This window comes from Pelodiscus sinensis, chromosome 20 (assembly GCF_052426305.1).
Source record: "Pelodiscus sinensis isolate ZL-2025 chromosome 20, ASM5242630v1, whole genome shotgun sequence".
Lineage (NCBI taxonomy): Eukaryota > Metazoa > Chordata > Testudines > Trionychidae > Pelodiscus > Pelodiscus sinensis.
The window spans coordinates 5,588,495-5,608,655 of NC_143071.1; the positions used below are offsets into that span (position 1 = coordinate 5,588,495).

The window sequence follows — 20,161 nt, forward strand, 5'->3', positions numbered from 1 at the left end:
TTAAACTAATGGGATGCTCCAAATTCTTTGTTGTAACATTAGTAGGTATAATCTCGGATTTGTCAGAGGCTAGTTCACAGAATCATAGAATCACAGAATACTAGCGCTGGAAGGGACTTCGAGAGGTCATCAAGTCCAGTCCCCTGCCCTCACGGCAGGACCAAGCACCATCTAGTTTTTATCGCTGTCCTTCTTCATATCTATTTACAATGTGGTTTCTTCACCTGGAGCATATTGTGTGGTCTTTAGCTATTGCCTATTGTTTTATAGCAAAAAAAATATTAACTCAGAAGCATAGTCAAGGTTTATTGTTTACGTTAATGTCTCCCCCGATTCTCAGCTTTCTGTCTTCAGGACAGTTTTGTTAAGATGATATTACATCTCTGGGGCCTATTTCATAGTAGCATTAAAGTTGGGATGAATAAAACTACTGTGGTGAGTCTGCAGTAAATTAATTGCTCCATTTTATATGAGCAAGTGAACTAGCCACAAGAATTAGGTCTGAACACAAATATGACTATTATTTGGGATTCATGGTTGAAAGCACAAGAAGGAGAGAGGAGAAAGATGCCATAATGGGTTCAGAAAAAAAGGGGAGAATTTGAGAAACAAACATCTGTCCAGGGCATTGTGGTTAATAATAAACAATTTAGAGTGTTAATTTCTATTTGCCTCAATAACTGGGAAATCTGACGTTGCTATTCAATGTTTAGATTTTAATTTTACAGGGATGTAATGAGCTAGTTGCTATGAGAGAATGCCACTCTTCTTTACTGAATAGAAACTGAATAGCTCAACTGTGTTTCATAGGCCCTATAGAAGATTCTCCTTAAGCAAACAAAAAGGCACCCATCTCTTGTGTTGGTTTGTGAAGCAAAGTCTGTGTTCTAACCCTGCTGTGGCTGCAAAATTCTACTGAGACATAGGGAAATGAAGTGGCAATTTAAATAATCGCCGCTTCATTTACATCAAAATGGCTGCCACGCTGTGCCGATCAGCTGTTTGGCGGCACAGCGCGGTAGTCTGGACGCTCCGTAGTCGACAAGGGAAGCCCTTGTCGACTGCCTCGTTATGCCTCATGGAATCCGGACTACCATGCTGTGCCACCAAACAGCTGATCGGCACAGCGCGGCAGCCATTTTGATGTAAATGAATGGAGGGGACCTTGATTATTTAAATCACCGCTTCATTTCCCTATGTCTAGAAACCTCATCTACATGACTCCATCTATGGAGCCATGTAGTCTAGACATACCCTTAGTGTCCCAGGAGCGAGATCCATGAAACTCAGATGCTCAGGGATACATTTTGTCTAAAGGGAGTAGGTTTTGACTGGACTGATGTGCACTACTCCCCTCTACTGGGTGTAATCAGACGTGTTTGTCATGTAGCCTATACTGCTCAAAGCCATTAGAGAGTCCCCCTTTTTTTTTAGCCGTTTAAATTTATGATTTCTGAGCTTTGGGTGAGAGTTTTCTCTCTGGTATGACCATGAAGTTCAGAGCAGACACGTTGTGCTGCATAAAGACAATTGTGAAGATCTGAGGTGACCACATATTTATTGCAATCTTCTTGTCTCTCTCTCTCTGCTGGAGTTTGCTACCTTTACTCACGCTATACAAGACCTCACTCTGGAAACAGTCCCATTTTCATCAACGGGACTGCTTTTGGAATGAGGTGTTACTCCAGGTGCACCAAGGTAGCACCCTGGCCTTTAGTATCCATGTAATCTCAACTGCTGGCCTCTTGTTTCCTGGAATATGCCATTTTCTGTCATTCCCCCACCCAAAGGGAAAGAATGGTATGTTCTGAGAGCAATTGCTGAGAGGAAGTAAGTTCTTCCAATACAGCGCAATTAACAATGCACAGTTTGTTTGCAGAAGGAGCGAGGCTGAGTTGTCAGAGACCAAAACCTCGCTGAAGGGGAAAATGCAGAAAGAAAGAACCTGTGGCAAGGAATCTCCAGGCGGAACAGTGGTCTCGCTCCAAAATTCCCTGCATCTGCAATGCCACTAAAACTGACTTTACTTGGGTCCCAATTGTGTGTTGTTTTCCAGGATAGCTAGTGGTACGTGCAGGCTGGGAAAGGGCCTACTGCCAGCTGGTGAACTTCAGCTGCTGCCTTTGTTGTTTATTAGATAAGCATGGACTTCTTCTGCTGTTGCCACTGTTTCTCAGCTACTTCAGGAGAGGTAAGAGAGCAGTGACCCTGCTATGTGCAAGAATGTCTGTGAGTGCAGAGCACTTGGGACAGCAGGGCTGGGAAGGAGCAAGGTGGGAAGAGAGTTATGAATGAGCCCGGTGGCATGAATCAAGCAAACCGGTAACACTGGAAACTCAGGATCCTGGTTCAGCATTTTAGGGCAAGAAAGAGGTTGCTGCATATCAGGTGTGGGCAATAAAATGGGAGGGGTTCAGCAGGGTTAGCCCCTGATAGGCCGCTGTGCTGCTGCTGTATTTACCTGCAATTCTGCAGGTATGGGCAATTGTAGCGTCCACTGGCTGAGAACAGTGATCCGTGGCCAATAGGAGCTGTGAACCCTCATACCTGCAGAGACGCAGGTGAATACGGCGGTGTGGGGGCCAGCCAGGGACTAACCCTGGTGGACCGGATCTGGCCCACAGGCCTGTATTTGCCCACCCCTGCTGTGTATAGGCAGAGCATGGCTAACAAACAGAATTCACTGCACAGAGAAAGGGAGAGAGAACGGGAAATGTAGGTGCAATTAATCCCATAGATACATATTAAGGGTAGAATTTGTGAACTGGTGCATGGGTCCATGCAGGGATTTAAGGTGACTTATGGCGACCCGTTTCTCCCCTCCAGTGGCTAGTCTCATCACAGGTCGTAACACGTGGGTGGAAGACCGTGGGAAGCTGCCACTCTGTGCACAAGTGGGCAGGGCTTGGGTACAGTGCTGGCTCCGCCTCCCCATGGTTATTGCCATGTATTGGGTGAAGTACGCAGTGACAATCTGGTGCCCGCTTTGCTCCCAGGCTGCCTCGCTGTGTGCTGTACCTTACTCAGGGCAGATTGCAAGGTGCCAGTCTGGCCATAAATAAGAGCCGGGGCATACAGCAAATTACTCCAGATATGCATATTTACCAGTATTTAACAATATTTTGTTGTTTGGTATATTACGTTGTAAAAAGGTTGTATTTATTTTCTGGACACTTGTAAGCTCTTTCAGGCTGGGAGCTTCTTTTTGTTGTGTGTTTGTGGAGCATCTAGTACAACGGGGATCCTGGTCCATGAATAGGGCGTGTAGATCCTGCCACTATATAAAATAAAATAAAATAAAATAAAATAAAATAAAATAAAATAAAATAAAATATCCCTCTGTCACATAAAATCATATGTGGTTCCTGCAGCTTAGCAGGCCTGGTATGGAAGTTTCCATCCCTGCTGTACCCAGCTTAGCATAGCCTGGGATCCTGCAAGCCCAAACAGCAGCTGGGTTTTATCAGCTTTAAGCCATGCCAAGAACTCTTGTGCAAAATGGTTCTTGTGCAAGAAGCCTGCAGTATAGACATAGCCCTGTAGTATAAGCTCACTGGGGATCCCACCCCTCTGTGAGTCTCAACGGAACCTAGACCTCGAAGGGTGCCCTGAATCCCCCTAGCTGGAGTCACGTCCACTGAGGCCGGGTGTGAGGACTCCCTGCAGGACGAAACGGGCGTAAGCATTTCCCAGTGCCCGTTACTCTTATATGCATTGCTTTGCCTATGCTGATTGGTGTATTACTTTGCAGTAGCTGGGTAACCATCTGGCAGTATTAAGCCTGTAATAGTAGGGACGTAGTGAGATCAATGAAAGCAACTATCTATCCCTAATTGACTCTGTCTTGAAGTGAATCCACAACCGTTGGGCCCTTGCCCTGTGACGTGACACCTTCCATCTTTAATGGTTGGTTTTTCTTAACTTCTCTCATTTAAATAGCAAATTTTCGCATTCATGTGCCAAGGAATAACAGGCCCCAAATGGTACCCTCCTTCAATAGTCACTTATTTTTCTGATTTGTTCATTTCAAAATATACTTACAAAATTGGTGCAGCTTCTTAGCAGCTTTTCCAGCCCAGCATAAGTGACTGGTATTGTTGATGATCATCAGCTCTCTAATACAGAGGTTTTCAAACTTTTTTTTTTCTTCACCTGGGTCCTGAGAATGTTGTTGATGCTCATGACCCAACATAATTCTATCTTTTGACTAGCGTGTAGGCTCTGGGGTGGGGCTGTTAATGAAGGGTTTGGGGTGCAGGGGAGACTTAGGGCTGGGAAAGGGGATTGGTACGCTGGATTGGGCATGGGTTTACCTGCAGCCACTCCCAGTCGGCAGAGCAGCGGGGATTCTAAGGCAATTTCCCGCCTGTCCTGGCACATCAGACCAGGCTGTGCCTTGGAAGCAGCCAGTGGCCGGTCTTGGTCCTAGGCAGAGGAGCGCAAGCCTGACACACAGGCACTGTCCTTTCCAGCTTCTATTGGCTGGGAACCAGCCAATGGGAGTGTGGAGCCAGTGCTCATGGGGAGGGTAGTATGTGGAGCTTCATGGCCCCCCACCTAGGAGCTGGACCAGTTGCTGGCCACTTCTTGGGTGCAGTGTGGTCCGTGGTGCCAGGACAGGCAGGAAGCCTCCCTAGCAACTCCACTAGTCACCTAGTTACCTTACAGCAAAAAGACACAATGCTTGGCATTCCACGACCCAGTACTAGGCTGTGACCCGCACTTTGAAAGCCACTGCTTTAATACACTGCCATCATGCAGTTCTTTGATCCGAAGAAGAGAAGACTGAAATTGTTTGAATGTCAGAATTCTGAGAAACAACTGCTTCTATGTTTTGAATTGTGGTGGAAAAAAAGAAAAAAGAAAAGAAACAACAGGAAATGTTTGTGTTGTAAAATGTTTGTGTTTTCCCAGCCATTTTAATCTCTACTTTTTAGAAAACTTTGCAAACATAATTACTTGAGCCATATGATTCCTATTATGAGGTAGGTCCGAAACAGTGTCCTCATTTTATTCATGAGAAAATTGAGGGACAGATATAGGTGAAATGACGTACCCAAAGTTTTTTTACTCTTATTTTTCTGGTTTAAATGTTTTTAAACACTCAATGTGCTCACTGGCAAATTGTTTTTCCAGTCTCTTGTCCCAAGTCTTGGTTGGGAGTTGTTGGAGGGTGTATTTGGCACTGTGGATCATGAACAGTGTAGTAGTCTGATAATAGTCAACTTCTGGTGGTAATTCCAGAACATATAATGGATGCTAAAAATGAGAAAATTTCTTTCCTTCTAGCAACGGATAGATGTGAAAATTCAGAGCACTCCTAAACAATTCTTAATAGCAACTACTTAGGTTGGTTGTAAGAATTCAGACACCTATTTTTTTTTTATAAAATAGCTAAGATTGAGAAAAGCATTCTTGGTACCAGCTTGCAAATAAATACTCAAGGGCAGGATCTCAGATGGTGTAAATTGTCCAAGCTATATCATAATTTACACAAAATAAGGGTCTTCTCAGAGAGAGAAAATGAGGCAATCCGTACTTGACTTATTTAACAATAAACTGTTTTCAATTTTCTTTGGGTTCTTAGCAGCCCTCTCCTGTATTAGTATAGATACAAATTTAATCAACAATGAGTACAAAGCCTGGGACTTTTCAGCTGAGAAAAGAAGAGACTAAGAGGGGATATGATAGATATGATATAAAATCATGACTGGTGTGGAGAACGTGAATAAGGAAAAGTTATTTACTTGTTCCCGTAACATAAGAACTAGGGGTCACCAAATAAAATTATTAGCAGGTTTAAAACAAACAAAAGAAAGTACTTCTTCACACAATGCACAGTCAACCTGTGGAACTCCTTGCCAAAGGATGTGGTGAAGGCTATGACTTTAACAAGGTTCAAAAAAGAGCTAGATAAATTCATAGAGGTTAGGTCCATCAATGGCTATTAGCCAGGGTGGGTAGAAATGGCATCCCTAGCCTCTGTTGGTCAAAAGTTGGGAATGGGTGATGGGACAGATCACTTGAAGATTACCTGTTCTGTTCATTCCCTCTGGGGACACCTAGCATTGGCCACTGGCGGAAGACAGTTTCTATCCACCCTAGCTAATAGCCAATGATGGACCTAACCTCTATGAAGTTATCTAGCTTTTCTTGCCGATGACGCCTGGGGTAGAGCAGTTGGGGCGCTGCCGGGTTGGTCCCGCAGCGCCGCTCCTCGGTGCTACTGGACCAACCCAGCAGCACCCCAGCTGCTCTGCCCCAGGTGTCCCCAAGTCAGCCGCTGCTGAAACTGACCAGCGGCTGACTACAGGAAGCCTGAGGCAGAGTTGCTCTGCCCCGGAATCAGCCGCTGATCAGTTTCAGCATCAGCTGACTTGGGGACACCTGGGGTAGAGCAGCTGGGGTGCTGCCAGGTTGGTCCCCGCAGCGCTGAGGTGCGGCGCTGTGGGGACCTACCCGGCAGCGCCCCAGCTGCTCTGTCCCAGGCGTCCAAATTCAGCCGCTGTTGAAACTGATCAGCGGCTGATTCCAGGAAGCCTGGGGCAGAGCAACTCTGCCACGGGCTTCCTGTAGTCAGCCGCTGGTCAGTTTCAGCAGCGGCTGAATCTGGATGCTAGTTCCGACTTACATACAAATTCAACTTAAGAACAAACCTACAATCCCTATCTTGTACGTAACCCGGGGACTGCCTGTACTTTCTTTTGTTTGTTTTAAACCTGCTAATAATTTCATTTGGTGACCCCTAGTCCCTGCTGGTTTCAATGGGACTTCTCTTAATGTAAAGGGCATTGTTCAACACCAGTGAAGGGGCTCATAGCATCACCTTTTGTTGACCACCTTGAAACATCTGTGGTCCTACTGAAAAGGCTTCCATTATTTGGAGCTATACTTTGAAATAACAGCAAGTTCAGTTGGAATCTTCCTCATGACTACTAATCGTAGGTGAAGACATCAGCCCTGATTTTGTATAAACAAAATTCATTGCCCACTCCATTTAAAGGCCTTGCATAAGACTTACTAACTTTCTTTCTCTTTAACAGAGGGAAGCTCTGACTGCACAGTGTCCAAAACAACCCCGGCGAGACATTGGCGGTGGTAAGATTTTAACTATTTTCCTTGGAAGTTTTATTTTTTCTCTTTTCAGATGGTGGTTGAAGTGATAATTAGTATGTTCTGGTACTCACCCAAAAACATTTCATTGCTGAAAGCATATATACCAGTGTACACATATGCGTGGGCACACACACACACATGCACATATTCTCAGGCTCCCAATTTGGGCAACCAAGAGAAACAAAAACATAACAAAGCAGACCACTGCCACCACCCCCAAGATTGTAAATACGTGGTATTAAAGGGCATGTCCAATGGTCTTACCTTTATATAGCTCTTTTGAGGCAAAAGAAACCTAAACTGCCAAACATGTATAGGAATCCACACCGCATTGGAGGTAGAATTCACCAGTGTAGGACAGGAAGTGAGGAACACCAAATTGAGTTGAAACTGGAAGAGAATTGAAAGAGGTAGAAAATAACTGACAAAGTACACAAGGGCAATTTGCATATACTCAATGGACTATTGAAATCGCTCAGAAGCTATGGTGATTGACATTGCAGTAATTATGAAGGGAAAGCAAGTGGCAAACTGTGACAGTTCTACATGCTGAACCTCTCTCCTCCAGCACCCTTGGAATGTGACCGGTGCCAAAGAAGAGAATTTGCCAAACCATGGGAGGTCAATATTGACTAGCAGAATTACCAACACTCCTTACTGGGCTCTTAAAAGGGGTAAATTAGAGCTAAATAATAGTTCAGAACATTGAGAGCCGGGACTGGAGGCTGTAAACAAATTTTAATTGACCGCAGGAAACTGGGCTACATGCAGGATAAGTAGACACCCAGCTAATCAAATCAAGCCGGACCACAGATGTTGCTAGAGCAAAGAGTGCCGAACTAGAGTGGTTCAACCTATTCGAGCATCAGATAAGTTTTCAACTAAAAAATCAGTGTTTTGAGTTTTTGGTCATTAGTATTTTTTTTGGCGGGGGGTAGGGGAGTTGAAAAAAGCTCAGCAGTTTTTGTAGAAAGCAGAGACTTGCCATCAGTGTTTTGTCTTATTGAAAACTCCATTTTGTGTAAAAAATCCAGCCCTAGAAACGGGATCCCTGAGAAATATATAGTGAGCTACCAAATTGGTATTTATTACTGGTTTCACGGTTTCTTGGGTCTCTTTTCTACAATATCAAAAATAGGAATGGGCCAAATGGGTATTTGCTTCAGACAGATACAATTAGTAAATAAGAGATCTATCTGCAAGTAGATAAATAGCCATTTTCTGCTCTTAGTTGAACCCAATGAAATCCCATGGAGTTCAGTGGAGTAACTCTGGGTTTTTCCTAATATTTTCAAGAGCAGATTTTGACCTTGTGTTTTGTTACAAACCGATTATTTGCACTTTTAGTTTTCCTTTTTGTGGAAGAAAAGTGTTTTCTTTCTTTTTTATAGAACTAAGACACTTTTCAATAACCACTCAGCATTAATCTGGCAGCAAAAAAAGCACACTGAAACCTAGTTTTGGGGAATAAAATCTGACTAGAGTTTTCCTTCTTTGAAAAAAAGTCTCTGTGACATTTGTTAGAAATATTACTAGCAAATGGATCATGTGTTCCATTGCGCTCGGGAGATGCAATTAGATTTTCTGCAGGTTTGTAAAACAAACTAGTGGTCTAAGTGTGTTGTCATGGAACCATTGGTATGATTTTCAGTTAGATACCTCAACTTTTAATTAGGGCTCCACTGTTTTTTTTTTTTTTTCTCAACTGTGTTTTTTTCCCCCCCATCTAAGGGATTTGGCTCACAAATTCCCATGAAAAGGAACTGGACAGCCAAATCCTCTAAGTGGAGTTGAGATTCTCAGCCTACATATTCCATTACATATTATGTTGCAAAGAATAAGAAACATTTGCTTAGTGAGGAAGATTTCTCACAATCATTAAAGGATTTTATCCTGCCAACACCCTGAGAAGGCGAGGAAGTGTTATCTTCAGTTTACATATGGGAACGTGAGGCAAAGAGTTGATTAAATTGTAGAAGCGCGGCAGCGTAAGACTGGAAGGAACCTCCAAAGGACTTTAGTCCAGTCCCCTCCACTGAGCCAAGACTAAATATTAACACCTAACCTGTTCTCAAAAACCTCCAGAGACAGATTTCATGGCTTTCCCAAGTCATTTTTGTACCAGTGCTTAACTAGCCTGTCAGGAAGTTGTTCTTAATGTCCAACCTAAACCATCGTTTCTGCAGTATAAGCCTATTGCTTCTTGATCTAGCCTCAATGCCTAAGGAGAACAATGTATCCTCCTCCTCTTTATAATAAATTTTTACTTGAAGATTGTTATAATGTCCACCCCACCCCGTCTTCTATAGACCAAACAAACCCTCGTTTATCAGTTTTTCCTCCTAGGTCATGATTGGTAGATATTAATATTTTTTTATGTTCTCCTCCCGAGTTTTTATTATTTGTCCATTTCTTTCACCAAATGAAATTAATGGGGAGCAGGTTTAAAACTAATAAAAGAAAGTTCTTCTTCACACAGCGTGTAGTCAACCTGTGGAACTCCTTGCCAGAGGAGGCTGTGAAGGCTGGGACTATAATAGAGTTTAAAGAGAAGCTAGATAATTTCATGGAGGTTAGGTCCATAAAAGGCTATTAGCCAGGGGATAAAATGGTGTCCTTGGCCTCTGTCTGTCAGAGGCTGGAGAGGGATGGCAGGAGACAAATTGCTTGATCGTTGTCTTCGGTCCACCCTCTCTGGGGCACCTGGTGCTGGCCACTGTCGGTAGACAGGATACTGGGCTAGATGGACCTTTGGTCCGACCCAGTACGGCCGTTCTTATGTTCTTTCCCTAAGTGTAGTACTTTGCTAGGCCTGCCGATGGGGGTCGGAGGGGTTGGGACTGAGAGTAAAGGGGACACCTGCTCTGGCGCGCATGATTATAAAGGGCGTGGGGCTGCCACTACCACAGTAGCAGCAGTGGCACCTGGAGTCTCGGGTCCTTTAAATTGCCACCGGAATGCCCACTCAGAACACTCAGGGTGGCTCTAAGGGCTGGGGGGAAGATGACATGGGGTGCTCTTAGAAGCACCATGGGCTGAGTGCCCCTGGCCCTGCCCCTTTTGGGAGTGCAAAGCTGCCCTCCCCCAATTTGCCCCAGGGCCTGGCATGGCTGTTGGCTCCCTTGTGCTTTGCATATGTCGGTGTTTAATTCCATCTCTTTATTTCCAATCATCGCTCCATTTGTCCTTTGCCCACGGTCTCACAGGAAGCGTGTGGTTAAGATGGAAATGGAGCTGAGATTGCCAAAAAGTTTCAGTCTGATTTATTAACCAGGAGGCCAACCTTCCTACCCTAAAATTGGATCTATTGATCAAAACTTTCTAAGTAAAGGACTGGAAAAGAAGGGCAGTAGTGCTCAGGAGATCTCATTTCAGTTATCTCCTCAATTTCTTTCATGGCCTTGGGCAAGTCACTTAGGGTAAAGTTTTCAAAGACTGAGGATGTATCTACATTACTGAGTTTTGTCAGAAAAACAGCCGGTTTTCTGACAAAACTTGAGGAACGTCCACACTGCAATTGCATTCTTCTGCAAGAAAATTGAAAGAACAGAGGTTCTTCCAGCATTGGTAATCCTCATTCTATGAGGGAGAAGCCTGTTTGCGAAAGAGCTCTTTTGCAAAAAGGCGAGTGTGGACAGGGAAGAGGGAATTCTTTCAGAAGAAGAGGAAAAAGCTCAGGTGCCCTGGTGGCCGTTCCATCCGTAGCAATCATAGCTTACATGTGAGAGAGTGTCCATTCAGTCTGGATGCTCTCTTTTGAAAAAGCAGATTGTTTTTTCGATGCACTTTTGCAGGGTGGACACTTTCTTTTGGAAGAAGTTTTTTCAGATGCTCTCTTATGAAAAAAGCTTCTTCCAAAAGAAGCCTGCAGCCTAGACGTAGCCTGAGTGATCAGTCACATATTTAAAGAAATGACTTAGAGCCTTTGACATTCAATGGTACTTACCTGCCTGACGTGCCAAATTCATTTTGAAAATTAAACTTATGCTGAAAAAGTTCAGAAAAGGGCAACAAAAATGATGAGGGGCTTGGAATGGAAGAGAGATTAAGGAAGAGAGATTAATGATCTTAAAGATAAAAGATAGGACTTTTCATCTTAGAAAAGCGGGGACTAAAGAGGGATGTGATAGAGGTCTATAAAATCATGACTGATATGGCGAATGTGAATAAGGAAAAGTTATTATACTTGTTCCCATAACATAAGAACTAGGGGTCACCACATGAAATTTATGGGCAGCAGGTTAAAAACAAACAAAAGGAAGTGCTACTTCACGCAATGTAAGGTCAACCTGTGGAACTCCTTGCCAGAGAATGTTTTGAAGGCCAGGACTTTAACAGGGTTCAAGAAAGAGCTAGATATATTAATGGAGGATAGAATCATAGAATACTAGGACTGGAAGGGACCTTGAGAGGTCATCGAGTCCAGTCCCCTGCCCTCATGGCAGGACCAAATACTGTTTAGACCATCCCTGATAGACATTTATCTCACCTACTCTTAAATACCTCCAGAGATGGAGATTCCACAACCTTCCACAACCGTAGATCCATCAATCCATCGGCACACACCGGTGAATGGGGCGCACGGAGAGACCGGCTGAAATCTACTCACCACGGGCGAGTAGAATCAGCGGTTTGTAAAGCCCTGCCAATAAGCACCAAAGTAGATAGACAGAAGTCCAGCTCTAACCAGAGGTATTAAGAGGGCCACCAAATATTACTAAGATTTTGTAACTGATCATGGCTGGTAAGAGACGTCTGTATATTTCATGCCTGCCATTTTTCCTTTCCCACTTGATTATTTTGCTAGCACTCAACATTCCTGTGGGTCTTTAATCTTAGCAGATGTCTTCAGTAAGGAGGGGAACCTCACCATGAAACTGGTGAATGTGCTCGAGATTGACACGCTGTTTTCAGATATCGCTGAAACTTTCAACAAGCAACATGGGGATCACTGGGCCATGAAAGAAGCCATCCAAAGGCTGAAAGAAGACTCTGGATGTGCTCCCACAAGTAGTCTCACAACCTGTATCGAGCATATAAAGCAGAAGTATGGTAAGTGGAGAAACACTAAGGCTATGTCTGCACTGGGAAGGTTTGGTGACAGCATGCAAAAGTTAAAATCAGTCAAACCAGTTTTTCTGCCTCCCATTGTGACATTTCATGGCCACATTGCAAGCATCCTATCGACAGATAGATCAAAGCACTATGGGTAGGCATCCCACAGTGCAGTATTATGGGAAAGCAGAGCTGATCCCTGTGCTTCTTGGGATTTCCTCATGGCCCTGGGAACAGTCTGTGCTGAAGAATGTCAAAGCAGCAAAGCTGTCTCTCCAGCCCTCCCCCTGCAGCAACTATCTGCCTGATGTTCTGTTTTCTTTGTTTGTACCCCAAATGGAGGAGCTTGCTTAGTTGTCAGCTACTTCCTGGAGCTTTGAAAAGGGAGGGGCACGTGTCTGCAGGGCAGCAGAGATGACAAAACACTGAGCACAGCCATCAGGACAGGCATTGTGGGATACTGGCAGAAGCTAGTTCTCTAGACAAAACAAACAGCACATTCCACACTGGCTCTGTTGAAAATAAAGGGAGTGGAAAAGACAAAAGTGTCTTGCAGGAATGGAAGTTATTTGTTGCCAAAACTGGCTGTTTTTCTTGACAAAAATCACATTGCTGTGTAAACTCTCTCACTGTTTTGTCGCGAAAAGGCAGTTTTGGGTGAAAAAAATGTAGCAGTATAGACAAGCCCTAAGAGTGAATTGAAGCTAATGGTAAAATGGTGAGGACCAAATGCTCAGATGGATTTAACAGTACCCTTTACAAGTTGAGGCAGGCACAGCATTGGTTGGGCTCTGTAGGTAATCTGTCGAGCCTGCATGGCTACAAGGAAGCTAAGCCATGAAGATTCTATATTTTACAGGATAGCAGAAGAGATTAATAAGAGTATTACAGGTTGAACCTCTCTAGACCGGCAGCATCTGTGGTCCGGCATGATTTTAGTTAGCTGGATGTCCACGTACCATGGGTGTGGCCAAGTTTCCCACGGTCCCCTAAAGTTTGCTTAAAGCCACCAGTCCTGGTGCTCAGTGTTCTCTGCTGTAATTTAGCTCTAATTTACCCCTAAATGTCTTCTCAGAGTCCAGTAAACAGTGGAAGGGTTGGTAATGCTGCTAGACAATATTGACCACCTGTGGTTTGGCAAATTCTCTGGTTCAGCACTGGTCGGGTCCCGAAGGTGGTAGATGAGCGATTTTCAACCTGTAATACAGATTAGCTCTCCATAGCTGTGTGTCAGACCATGGTTACCTTCACTTTCCCCCCTCACAACAAGTTTTACATCAGACAAGAGGGCTCTATTACTTAGGGGCTGGAAGGAACATAGAGAACTGCTGTGCATGAATCATAGAACATAGAACCATAGAGCTGAAAGAGACCTTAGAACGTCATCAAGTCCGGCCCCCTGCCCTAGGCAGGACCAATCCCAACTAAATCAACCCAGCCAGGGCTTTGTCAAGCCAAGACTTAAAAATTTCTAAGGATGGAGACTCCACTACTTCCCTAGGTAACCCATTCCAGTGCTTCACCGCCCTCCTAGTGAAATAGTTTTTCTAATATCCAACCTGGACCTATCCCACCACAACTTGAGACCATGAAATAAGAACCCTGCACCTAGTCTGATTTCAGCCTTCCGCAAGGTTTCAGAGGACTGGCGGGAGAAGGGTCATTGCTCTGGGATATGAGTCACATCACTGATGAGTGGGGTTGCATTTACACTGCTTCTTGTTCCTGCTGTCCTCAGGAAATCCAGGAGTGAGACTGCATCCAAATCTCCCATTGATAGGGCAAGCCTTACCCAACTGATCCTGCCAGGTTTTAAACGTCCCAGTTATTTAACAAAATCGTATGATTGATTTGCTAATCCTTGAAAAGCTACTTCCGGGTTTCTTATTGTTATGTACAATCAAGCTGTTAAGGTTTCGGGATACCCTTTTCTACCTGCCATGTGTCTAGCTTGGTTCTGTACTGCAGAGGAATACAGTTTTTCTAACCAGGTTGAGTGATCCTACACATCTGTCTCAAGTTCTCTTCTGCTCTTTCGATGTGGCTGCCTTGTGCAATAACTCTTCACCTGGCAGCTAATCCAACCCTTCCTATGTAATGTTAGCCTTGGCAGCATAAAAGAAAAAAGAAATCGCAACAACTCCCATGTGGCGCTAAAAGTTCCGTGTGTTTGTGAAGACAATAATAATAAAAACAATGATGCATCTCATGGAAGATTAGAGCAGATTTTCAATATGCTTTTTATAAAGACTCACCCAACACCGGATGGTTTTCACTGAATGAATGGCAGGGAGAGGATAGAAGATTAGGGATCAGTTTACTCTGGTGCAACTCCAGTGACAGCCTTAAAGGAAACATGAATGCATTTGTACTATGGATGAATTGGTCCACGTGTGTTTAAGTAAGTAGCATGGAGGAGCTTGGCTAATATATAGCATTTAATCTCTATTGTACGACACACGCACACACAACAGAACCACCAATAAGGAAGTTGGAAGGAACCTAATTTCATGGCATTCCTTTCACAGTCAGTCACTGTGAATAGCTCAATTGCACCAAAGGTTTAGGTATCCAGAGACAAAAGCATTTAGGTATCTTTCTTGGCCCTAAACCAGAACGAGCTAAATCACCAGATACCCATTGTTTTGTCTTTTAGGAACCTGCAAGGCACAGGTGCAGATGGAGGGCTATACATTTTCACTTGTTGCAGAAGAAAAAGAAGTACCTGAAAAACTGGAGCAGGCCCAGCGGCAGGTTGGGGAGCTAAATCACGCCACAAAGCGCGTCATTGCTACAGAAATGAAACTCCAGGAAATGGTCCTCTCTGTGCTTCAGAGTCAGAAGCAACTGGAGGAGACAGTGAAAGCTGCAAACCCAGAGTACCTGGACCAAGTGCGGCTAAACGTTAATCTGAGAGAGAATTTCCAGAAAGTAAGCGTGGCCAAAGCACTCGCAAAGCAGTATGGAGAAGATGCCAGCAAAGTGATGAAGGAAATGGCCCAGTTAGCTGGCCTGACCCTGTAATGGGGCACAAGAAATAAGGAGAGAACTGGAGTTGATGCCCTGCCTTTTTTCCCCCTGAGTATTGTATACATAATGATGAGTTAGAGGACACACCGGTAGTGAAGACATTGTGCGGACAACAAATATCCACTCAGCAAAGAGCTTATGGGTAGCCCTGGGTATTACAACCAATGCGGATTCCTATGGCACCTTAAAGACTAACCAATTCATTTTGGCATAAGCTTTTGTGAGCTGCAGCCCACTTCGTCAGATGTAAGAGGTGTTCCGTTTCAGAGAGACATAGAATCCAAGGGTTGGAAGAAACCACAGGAGGTCATCGAGTCCAACCCCCTGCTAAAAGCAGGACCAGTCCCAACTAAATCATCCCAGCCAGGCATTATCAAGAAGGGACTTAAAACCCTCTAGGGATAGAGATTCCATCCCACCCCTAGGTAATTCATTCCAGTGCTTCACCACCACCACTAGGGAAATAGTTTTTCCTAATATCCAACCTACACCTCCCCCAATTTGTTCTATTCAGTCAAGGAACCCTAGCCAGGACACAAGGATTTGTCTTCAGAGAGCTATTGACTTCCATTTGGAAAATCACAGATGGACGGAAAGTACCTCCTCTCTTTAATATAGCACTGCCACCACCTGAGTTCTAATGCAGGGTTTCAACCCCTACTCCATCTTTCTGTCTGGAGGCCACTCCTAGGCTGTCTACACTACATGCCTCTGTCGGCAGAGGCATGTAGATTAGGGTTGTAGGCAAAGGTAAATGAAGCCGCGATTTAAATGATCGCGGCTTCATTTACATTTACATGGCTGCCGCGCTGAACCGACAAACAGCTGATCAGCTGTTTGTCAGCTCGCCGCTAGTCTGGACGTTCCCCCTGTCGACATCAAAGCCCTTTGTCGGCAGCCCTGTTATTCCTCGTGGAATGAGGTTTACCGGGGATGCTGACAAAGGGCTTTGACGTCGACAGGGGGAACGCCCAGACTAGCGGCGAGCCGACAAACAGCTGATCAGCTGTTTGTCGGTTCAGCGCGGCAGCCATGTAAATGTAAATGAAGCCGCGATCATTTAAATCGCGGCTTCATTTACCTTTGCTGAATAAACAAATCTACATCGTAGAAGCATGTAGTGTAGACGTACCCCTAGATTCCACTGTGGGCAAGGTGAATTCTGGAGTAGCCAATTAAGTCAACTTTCCAGCTGCTTTGCTAATGCAAAGCAACCAGAACTAGTCCAGAGAATGTCCGTGACTTGTCTGAGACAGCCTGGCTGCATCTAGACTGGCAAGTTTTTCCGCAAAAGCAGTTGTCTACACTGGCCACTTGAATTTGCGCAAGAACACTGACGATCTAATGTAAGATTGTCAGTGTTCTTCCGCAAATACTATGCTGCTCCTGTTCGGGCAAAAGCCCTTTTCCAGAAATGCTTTTGCGCAAAAGCATCCGTGCCAATCTAGACGCTCTTTTCCGCAAATGCTTTTAACGGAAAAACTTTTCTGTTAAAAGCATTTGCGGAAAATCATGCCAGTCTAGACGTAGCCCCTGTCTGTTACAGTTTGTACTAGAATCCAGTGGAATACCCACCCTTATTTTCTAGGTCAAACTAGACTGCCTCTCCAACCTAAAACACGGCAAGTGTGGTAAAACCAGGCATCCAGGTTAAGGGCCAGATGTACTCATTGATGATACAGCGATATACTTGACATTGCTACAGATAATCCTCTGAAATTAAAGACACATATTTCCTTTGCTACTAGTTGCTGTGTCTCCTCCTCCCTCAGCTCTTGAACTTCCCAAAAGTGCACGTGTTCCCCCGTTTGGAGGCTAGCAGCACATTGCTAAAATAGCATGGGCGTGTTGCAAATTGATATTATGATGTAGCGGCACAGGGCCCCAACACTGGGATCACAAGAGTTGTTATAGATGGGTCCTTAACTTGAGCTGAAAAATTGGCAAGAATAGGGCTTCAGGAGTGCTGCTCTTTTTGTGTGAGGTGTACAGGTTAGAAACTCCCTGGTCTGGTACCCTCAGGACCTGACGAATGAGGGAATTTGCCAGACCAGGGGCGGTTCCTTGCTACTGGTCCCTCAGTCCTCTGACCCTCCTCACTCCTCTTCAGCCCCAGCCAGGCTGCTTGCTGGCTGGCCACAGTTCTGGCCCCACTGCTGTACAGGTTGCTACGACCCCAACCCCGCTGCCAGGCAGCATGCAGTCCCAATCAGACTGCCACAGCACCAGCCCTCTGGTGGCCAGCACGTGGCTCTGACCCCACTTCCAGGTGGCAGGTGGCCCCAGCCAAGCTGCCGTGGCCCCCATCAGGTACCAGGCAGCCCGACTGCCAAGCGCCCATGGCCCTGGCGTTTCTGCCACAGCCCCGCTCAGGCTTCTGCGGCCCTGACCAGGCTCAGGCCACTGCAGTACCACTAATACCACCTCCCCAGGCTGCGCCAGGCTCTCAACTCCTGGCCCTCCTGCCCGGGGCTCTCTTGTCCGGGAACATCCATGGTCCTACGGAACCACGGATGTTGCCAGACTAAAGAGTCCCGGTTTAAGGAGGTGCCATCTGTCATAACACAGATGTGTGGGGATCGAAAAACATCAGGAAAATGGTGCTGAGGGACTCCAGATCGGGACGGCATGGATGCATGTGTTGAAGGCCAGGTGCGAAGGGCATTGCAAGACGCAATCTCTTGGCAATATGTCAGATTATTGGCAGCACTATTAAGCCTCCTCTTCTACGATTGCACTCAATGAGCTCCAACAATGGGGAACAAAGAAGGGAAACAGGGAAACCTGCAAATACTGGCTGCTTGTCGTGAGATGAAGGGGACAGTTCGGGGTGAGGCTAGCCTTTCAAGAGCAACTGGATGACAGCTGAAGTGTCTCATACACATTCAGCTGAGCCTGACAGCAAAGGGAGGTCAGAAACATTTCATTTTTATGTAACACGTTAGACCAGGAGGCCTGTCATTAAAACAGGGCTCTTTGGAGAAGGGACTGTGTGTCTGGGGGAGAGCAGGATGGTTTTGTAAGTGCTGGACGTTGAAAAACTCATTGGATGTGTCACACTTTTAAGAGACGATGAAGAAACTAGAAACTACCAGTGATGCCCTATCCTGCCTGGTAGAGCTCCACAAATCATGTCAAGGCAGCTCAACCTCTGGGTTGTTATGGACCCCACTCTGGGGTTTGAATTTTTTTTTTATTTGCTACTGCTCACTCCCCAAAACACCTCTGAGAGTCTCAAGAGACTTGCCATGGCCTTAAACATCCTTTCATGCCTCAGCTCCTCACGTCCTCACTGGGGCAGCCTTCTGGAAGGTTCTTTCGTCCCTCAGAGGTGACCCTCTCTTTGTAAACATCCCTCAGACTCCACCCTGCCAGCAATCCAAGCTCTTCAGATGTTTCCTTTTTGGAGTTTCAGGATGCCCCTTTGCGAGACACTGGCTTTGCACAAACACACCGCAACCAAGCAGAGAAATGCTGATTGCTCTTATTATTATTTTCTTGAACCTCAGTGCAAGCGAGTGCTCCTGTTTTCACATCAGACGGGGCATGCAGCCTCCACTTCTAGGCCAAACTCAAAAAACTTTCTCTCTCTAGTTCTTTTCATTTTGTTGTGGAAGGAATTTGGGAAGAAAGTGCATGGCCACAGCTGTTTCCTGCTGCTCTGCCGGGAACATCTTGAAAACAGCAATATATGCCCTTAATAGCCTCACAGGCATGCATTTTTCAAACAAATGGGCATTTTTGCTTGTCAGTGGCTCACAAAGCTCACCTTCTGGATTTGCTTTCTTGGAGCCGTGAGTTCTCTGTGGCCTGTCACTGCTCCCCATGAAGGAGAATAACACAGACGCTGCACACCAGCAAATCCTGCATTCATTGATTATCAGCATGCGAGAGCACTGATCACACTATGTTGTCTGCTAGGGCTGTGTTGCATTCAACCATTGGCCGTCCCTGGTTAGAAGATGGGCGAGTGTATTAGCCAACAGTGGAGGAAAATGTCTTCTACATACCGTCTGAGCCATTCAATAAAATAGACATAGCAATAAACACAAAATAATTAGTACTGTTAGTTTTGGTGAAAATTCTTCTGCATTCTGATGCTCTATTTCAGATGCATTTTCCCATACCAGGCATTTTTAATAAGAGCTGGGTGACTGAATAGAACATTTCATGAAATATATGGACTATATTAGTCTTATGTGTCCGGGAATTCTCATATAGGATTCTAGTGCTATTGTTACACTCAGACACACCACAAACCTCATAATGTCTGCGGTTAATTCAGCCCAATGCACTCAGACATGTTTAAGACTCTTTGGAAATGTACATTTTGGAACCCACCAGCATTCCTCCCCTGACATGTCCAGAAAAGGAGGGCGCTCCATTTTGTTTCTTTGAATCTAAGACATACAACAGGCCAGATTTCAACCAAGTGTAAACTTTTCTACCATTTTTTTTTCTAAAAAATGTTTCTTTTCCCCCACACCAGAATTGGGTGTGTAAATGTATCAGTTTGTATTACCGTTTTGATGGGGCAGTTTCTTAAATCCACGGTGAATGAGAGAGGAGGAGAGAGAGAAAAAGAGAGAAAAAGTCTGGCCTTTTTGATCTGAAAACTTATGATTTGACACAATGTCACTCCGTGAAAACCTTAAAAAGATTTTATTTTTGTTCCCAGACAGAACAAAAAAAATTGATTTTGAAACCTTGAAAGTTGTCATGAAACAGAACTGTCGTTTTTCACCTAGCTCTAGTAACTATGGTTACAAGAGGTCCCTTTGAAGTCAAACGAGTAGGGTTGTTTTTCATGTATTTAGGAGTTGTACAATCTGCACCATGACACGAGTGGAGTCCCTGCCCATTTGTCCTGAAATATATCAGATGAAAGAGCAAGAAGAAGGCTGGCCTAATGGTTACAGTGCTAGCCAGGGGCTGAGTACACCTGTGTGAACCCTATGCT

The 20,161-nt window shown here is 44.9% G+C and overlaps 1 protein-coding gene across 2 annotated transcripts; it reads left to right on the forward strand.

Annotated features, from left to right (window-relative positions):
* The first annotated feature begins 1,854 nt into the window (after positions 1–1,854).
* LOC102460359 (uncharacterized) lies at positions 1,855–15,987 on the forward strand. Of its 2 annotated transcripts, none has more exons than XM_006129152.5 (4): positions 1,855–2,191; positions 7,044–7,098; positions 11,956–12,168; positions 14,828–15,987. In XM_006129152.5, the coding sequence occupies exons 1-4, from the start codon at positions 2,144–2,146 to the stop codon at positions 15,193–15,195; spliced, it is 684 nt and encodes a 227-aa protein (XP_006129214.3). In that variant the 5' UTR covers positions 1,855–2,143; the 3' UTR covers positions 15,196–15,987. The 2 variants fall into 2 exon arrangements, with proteins under 2 accessions (XP_006129214.3, XP_006129215.3); XM_006129153.5 differs by having other exon boundaries at positions 11,959–12,168.
* The last annotated feature ends 4,174 nt before the right edge of the window (positions 15,988–20,161 follow it).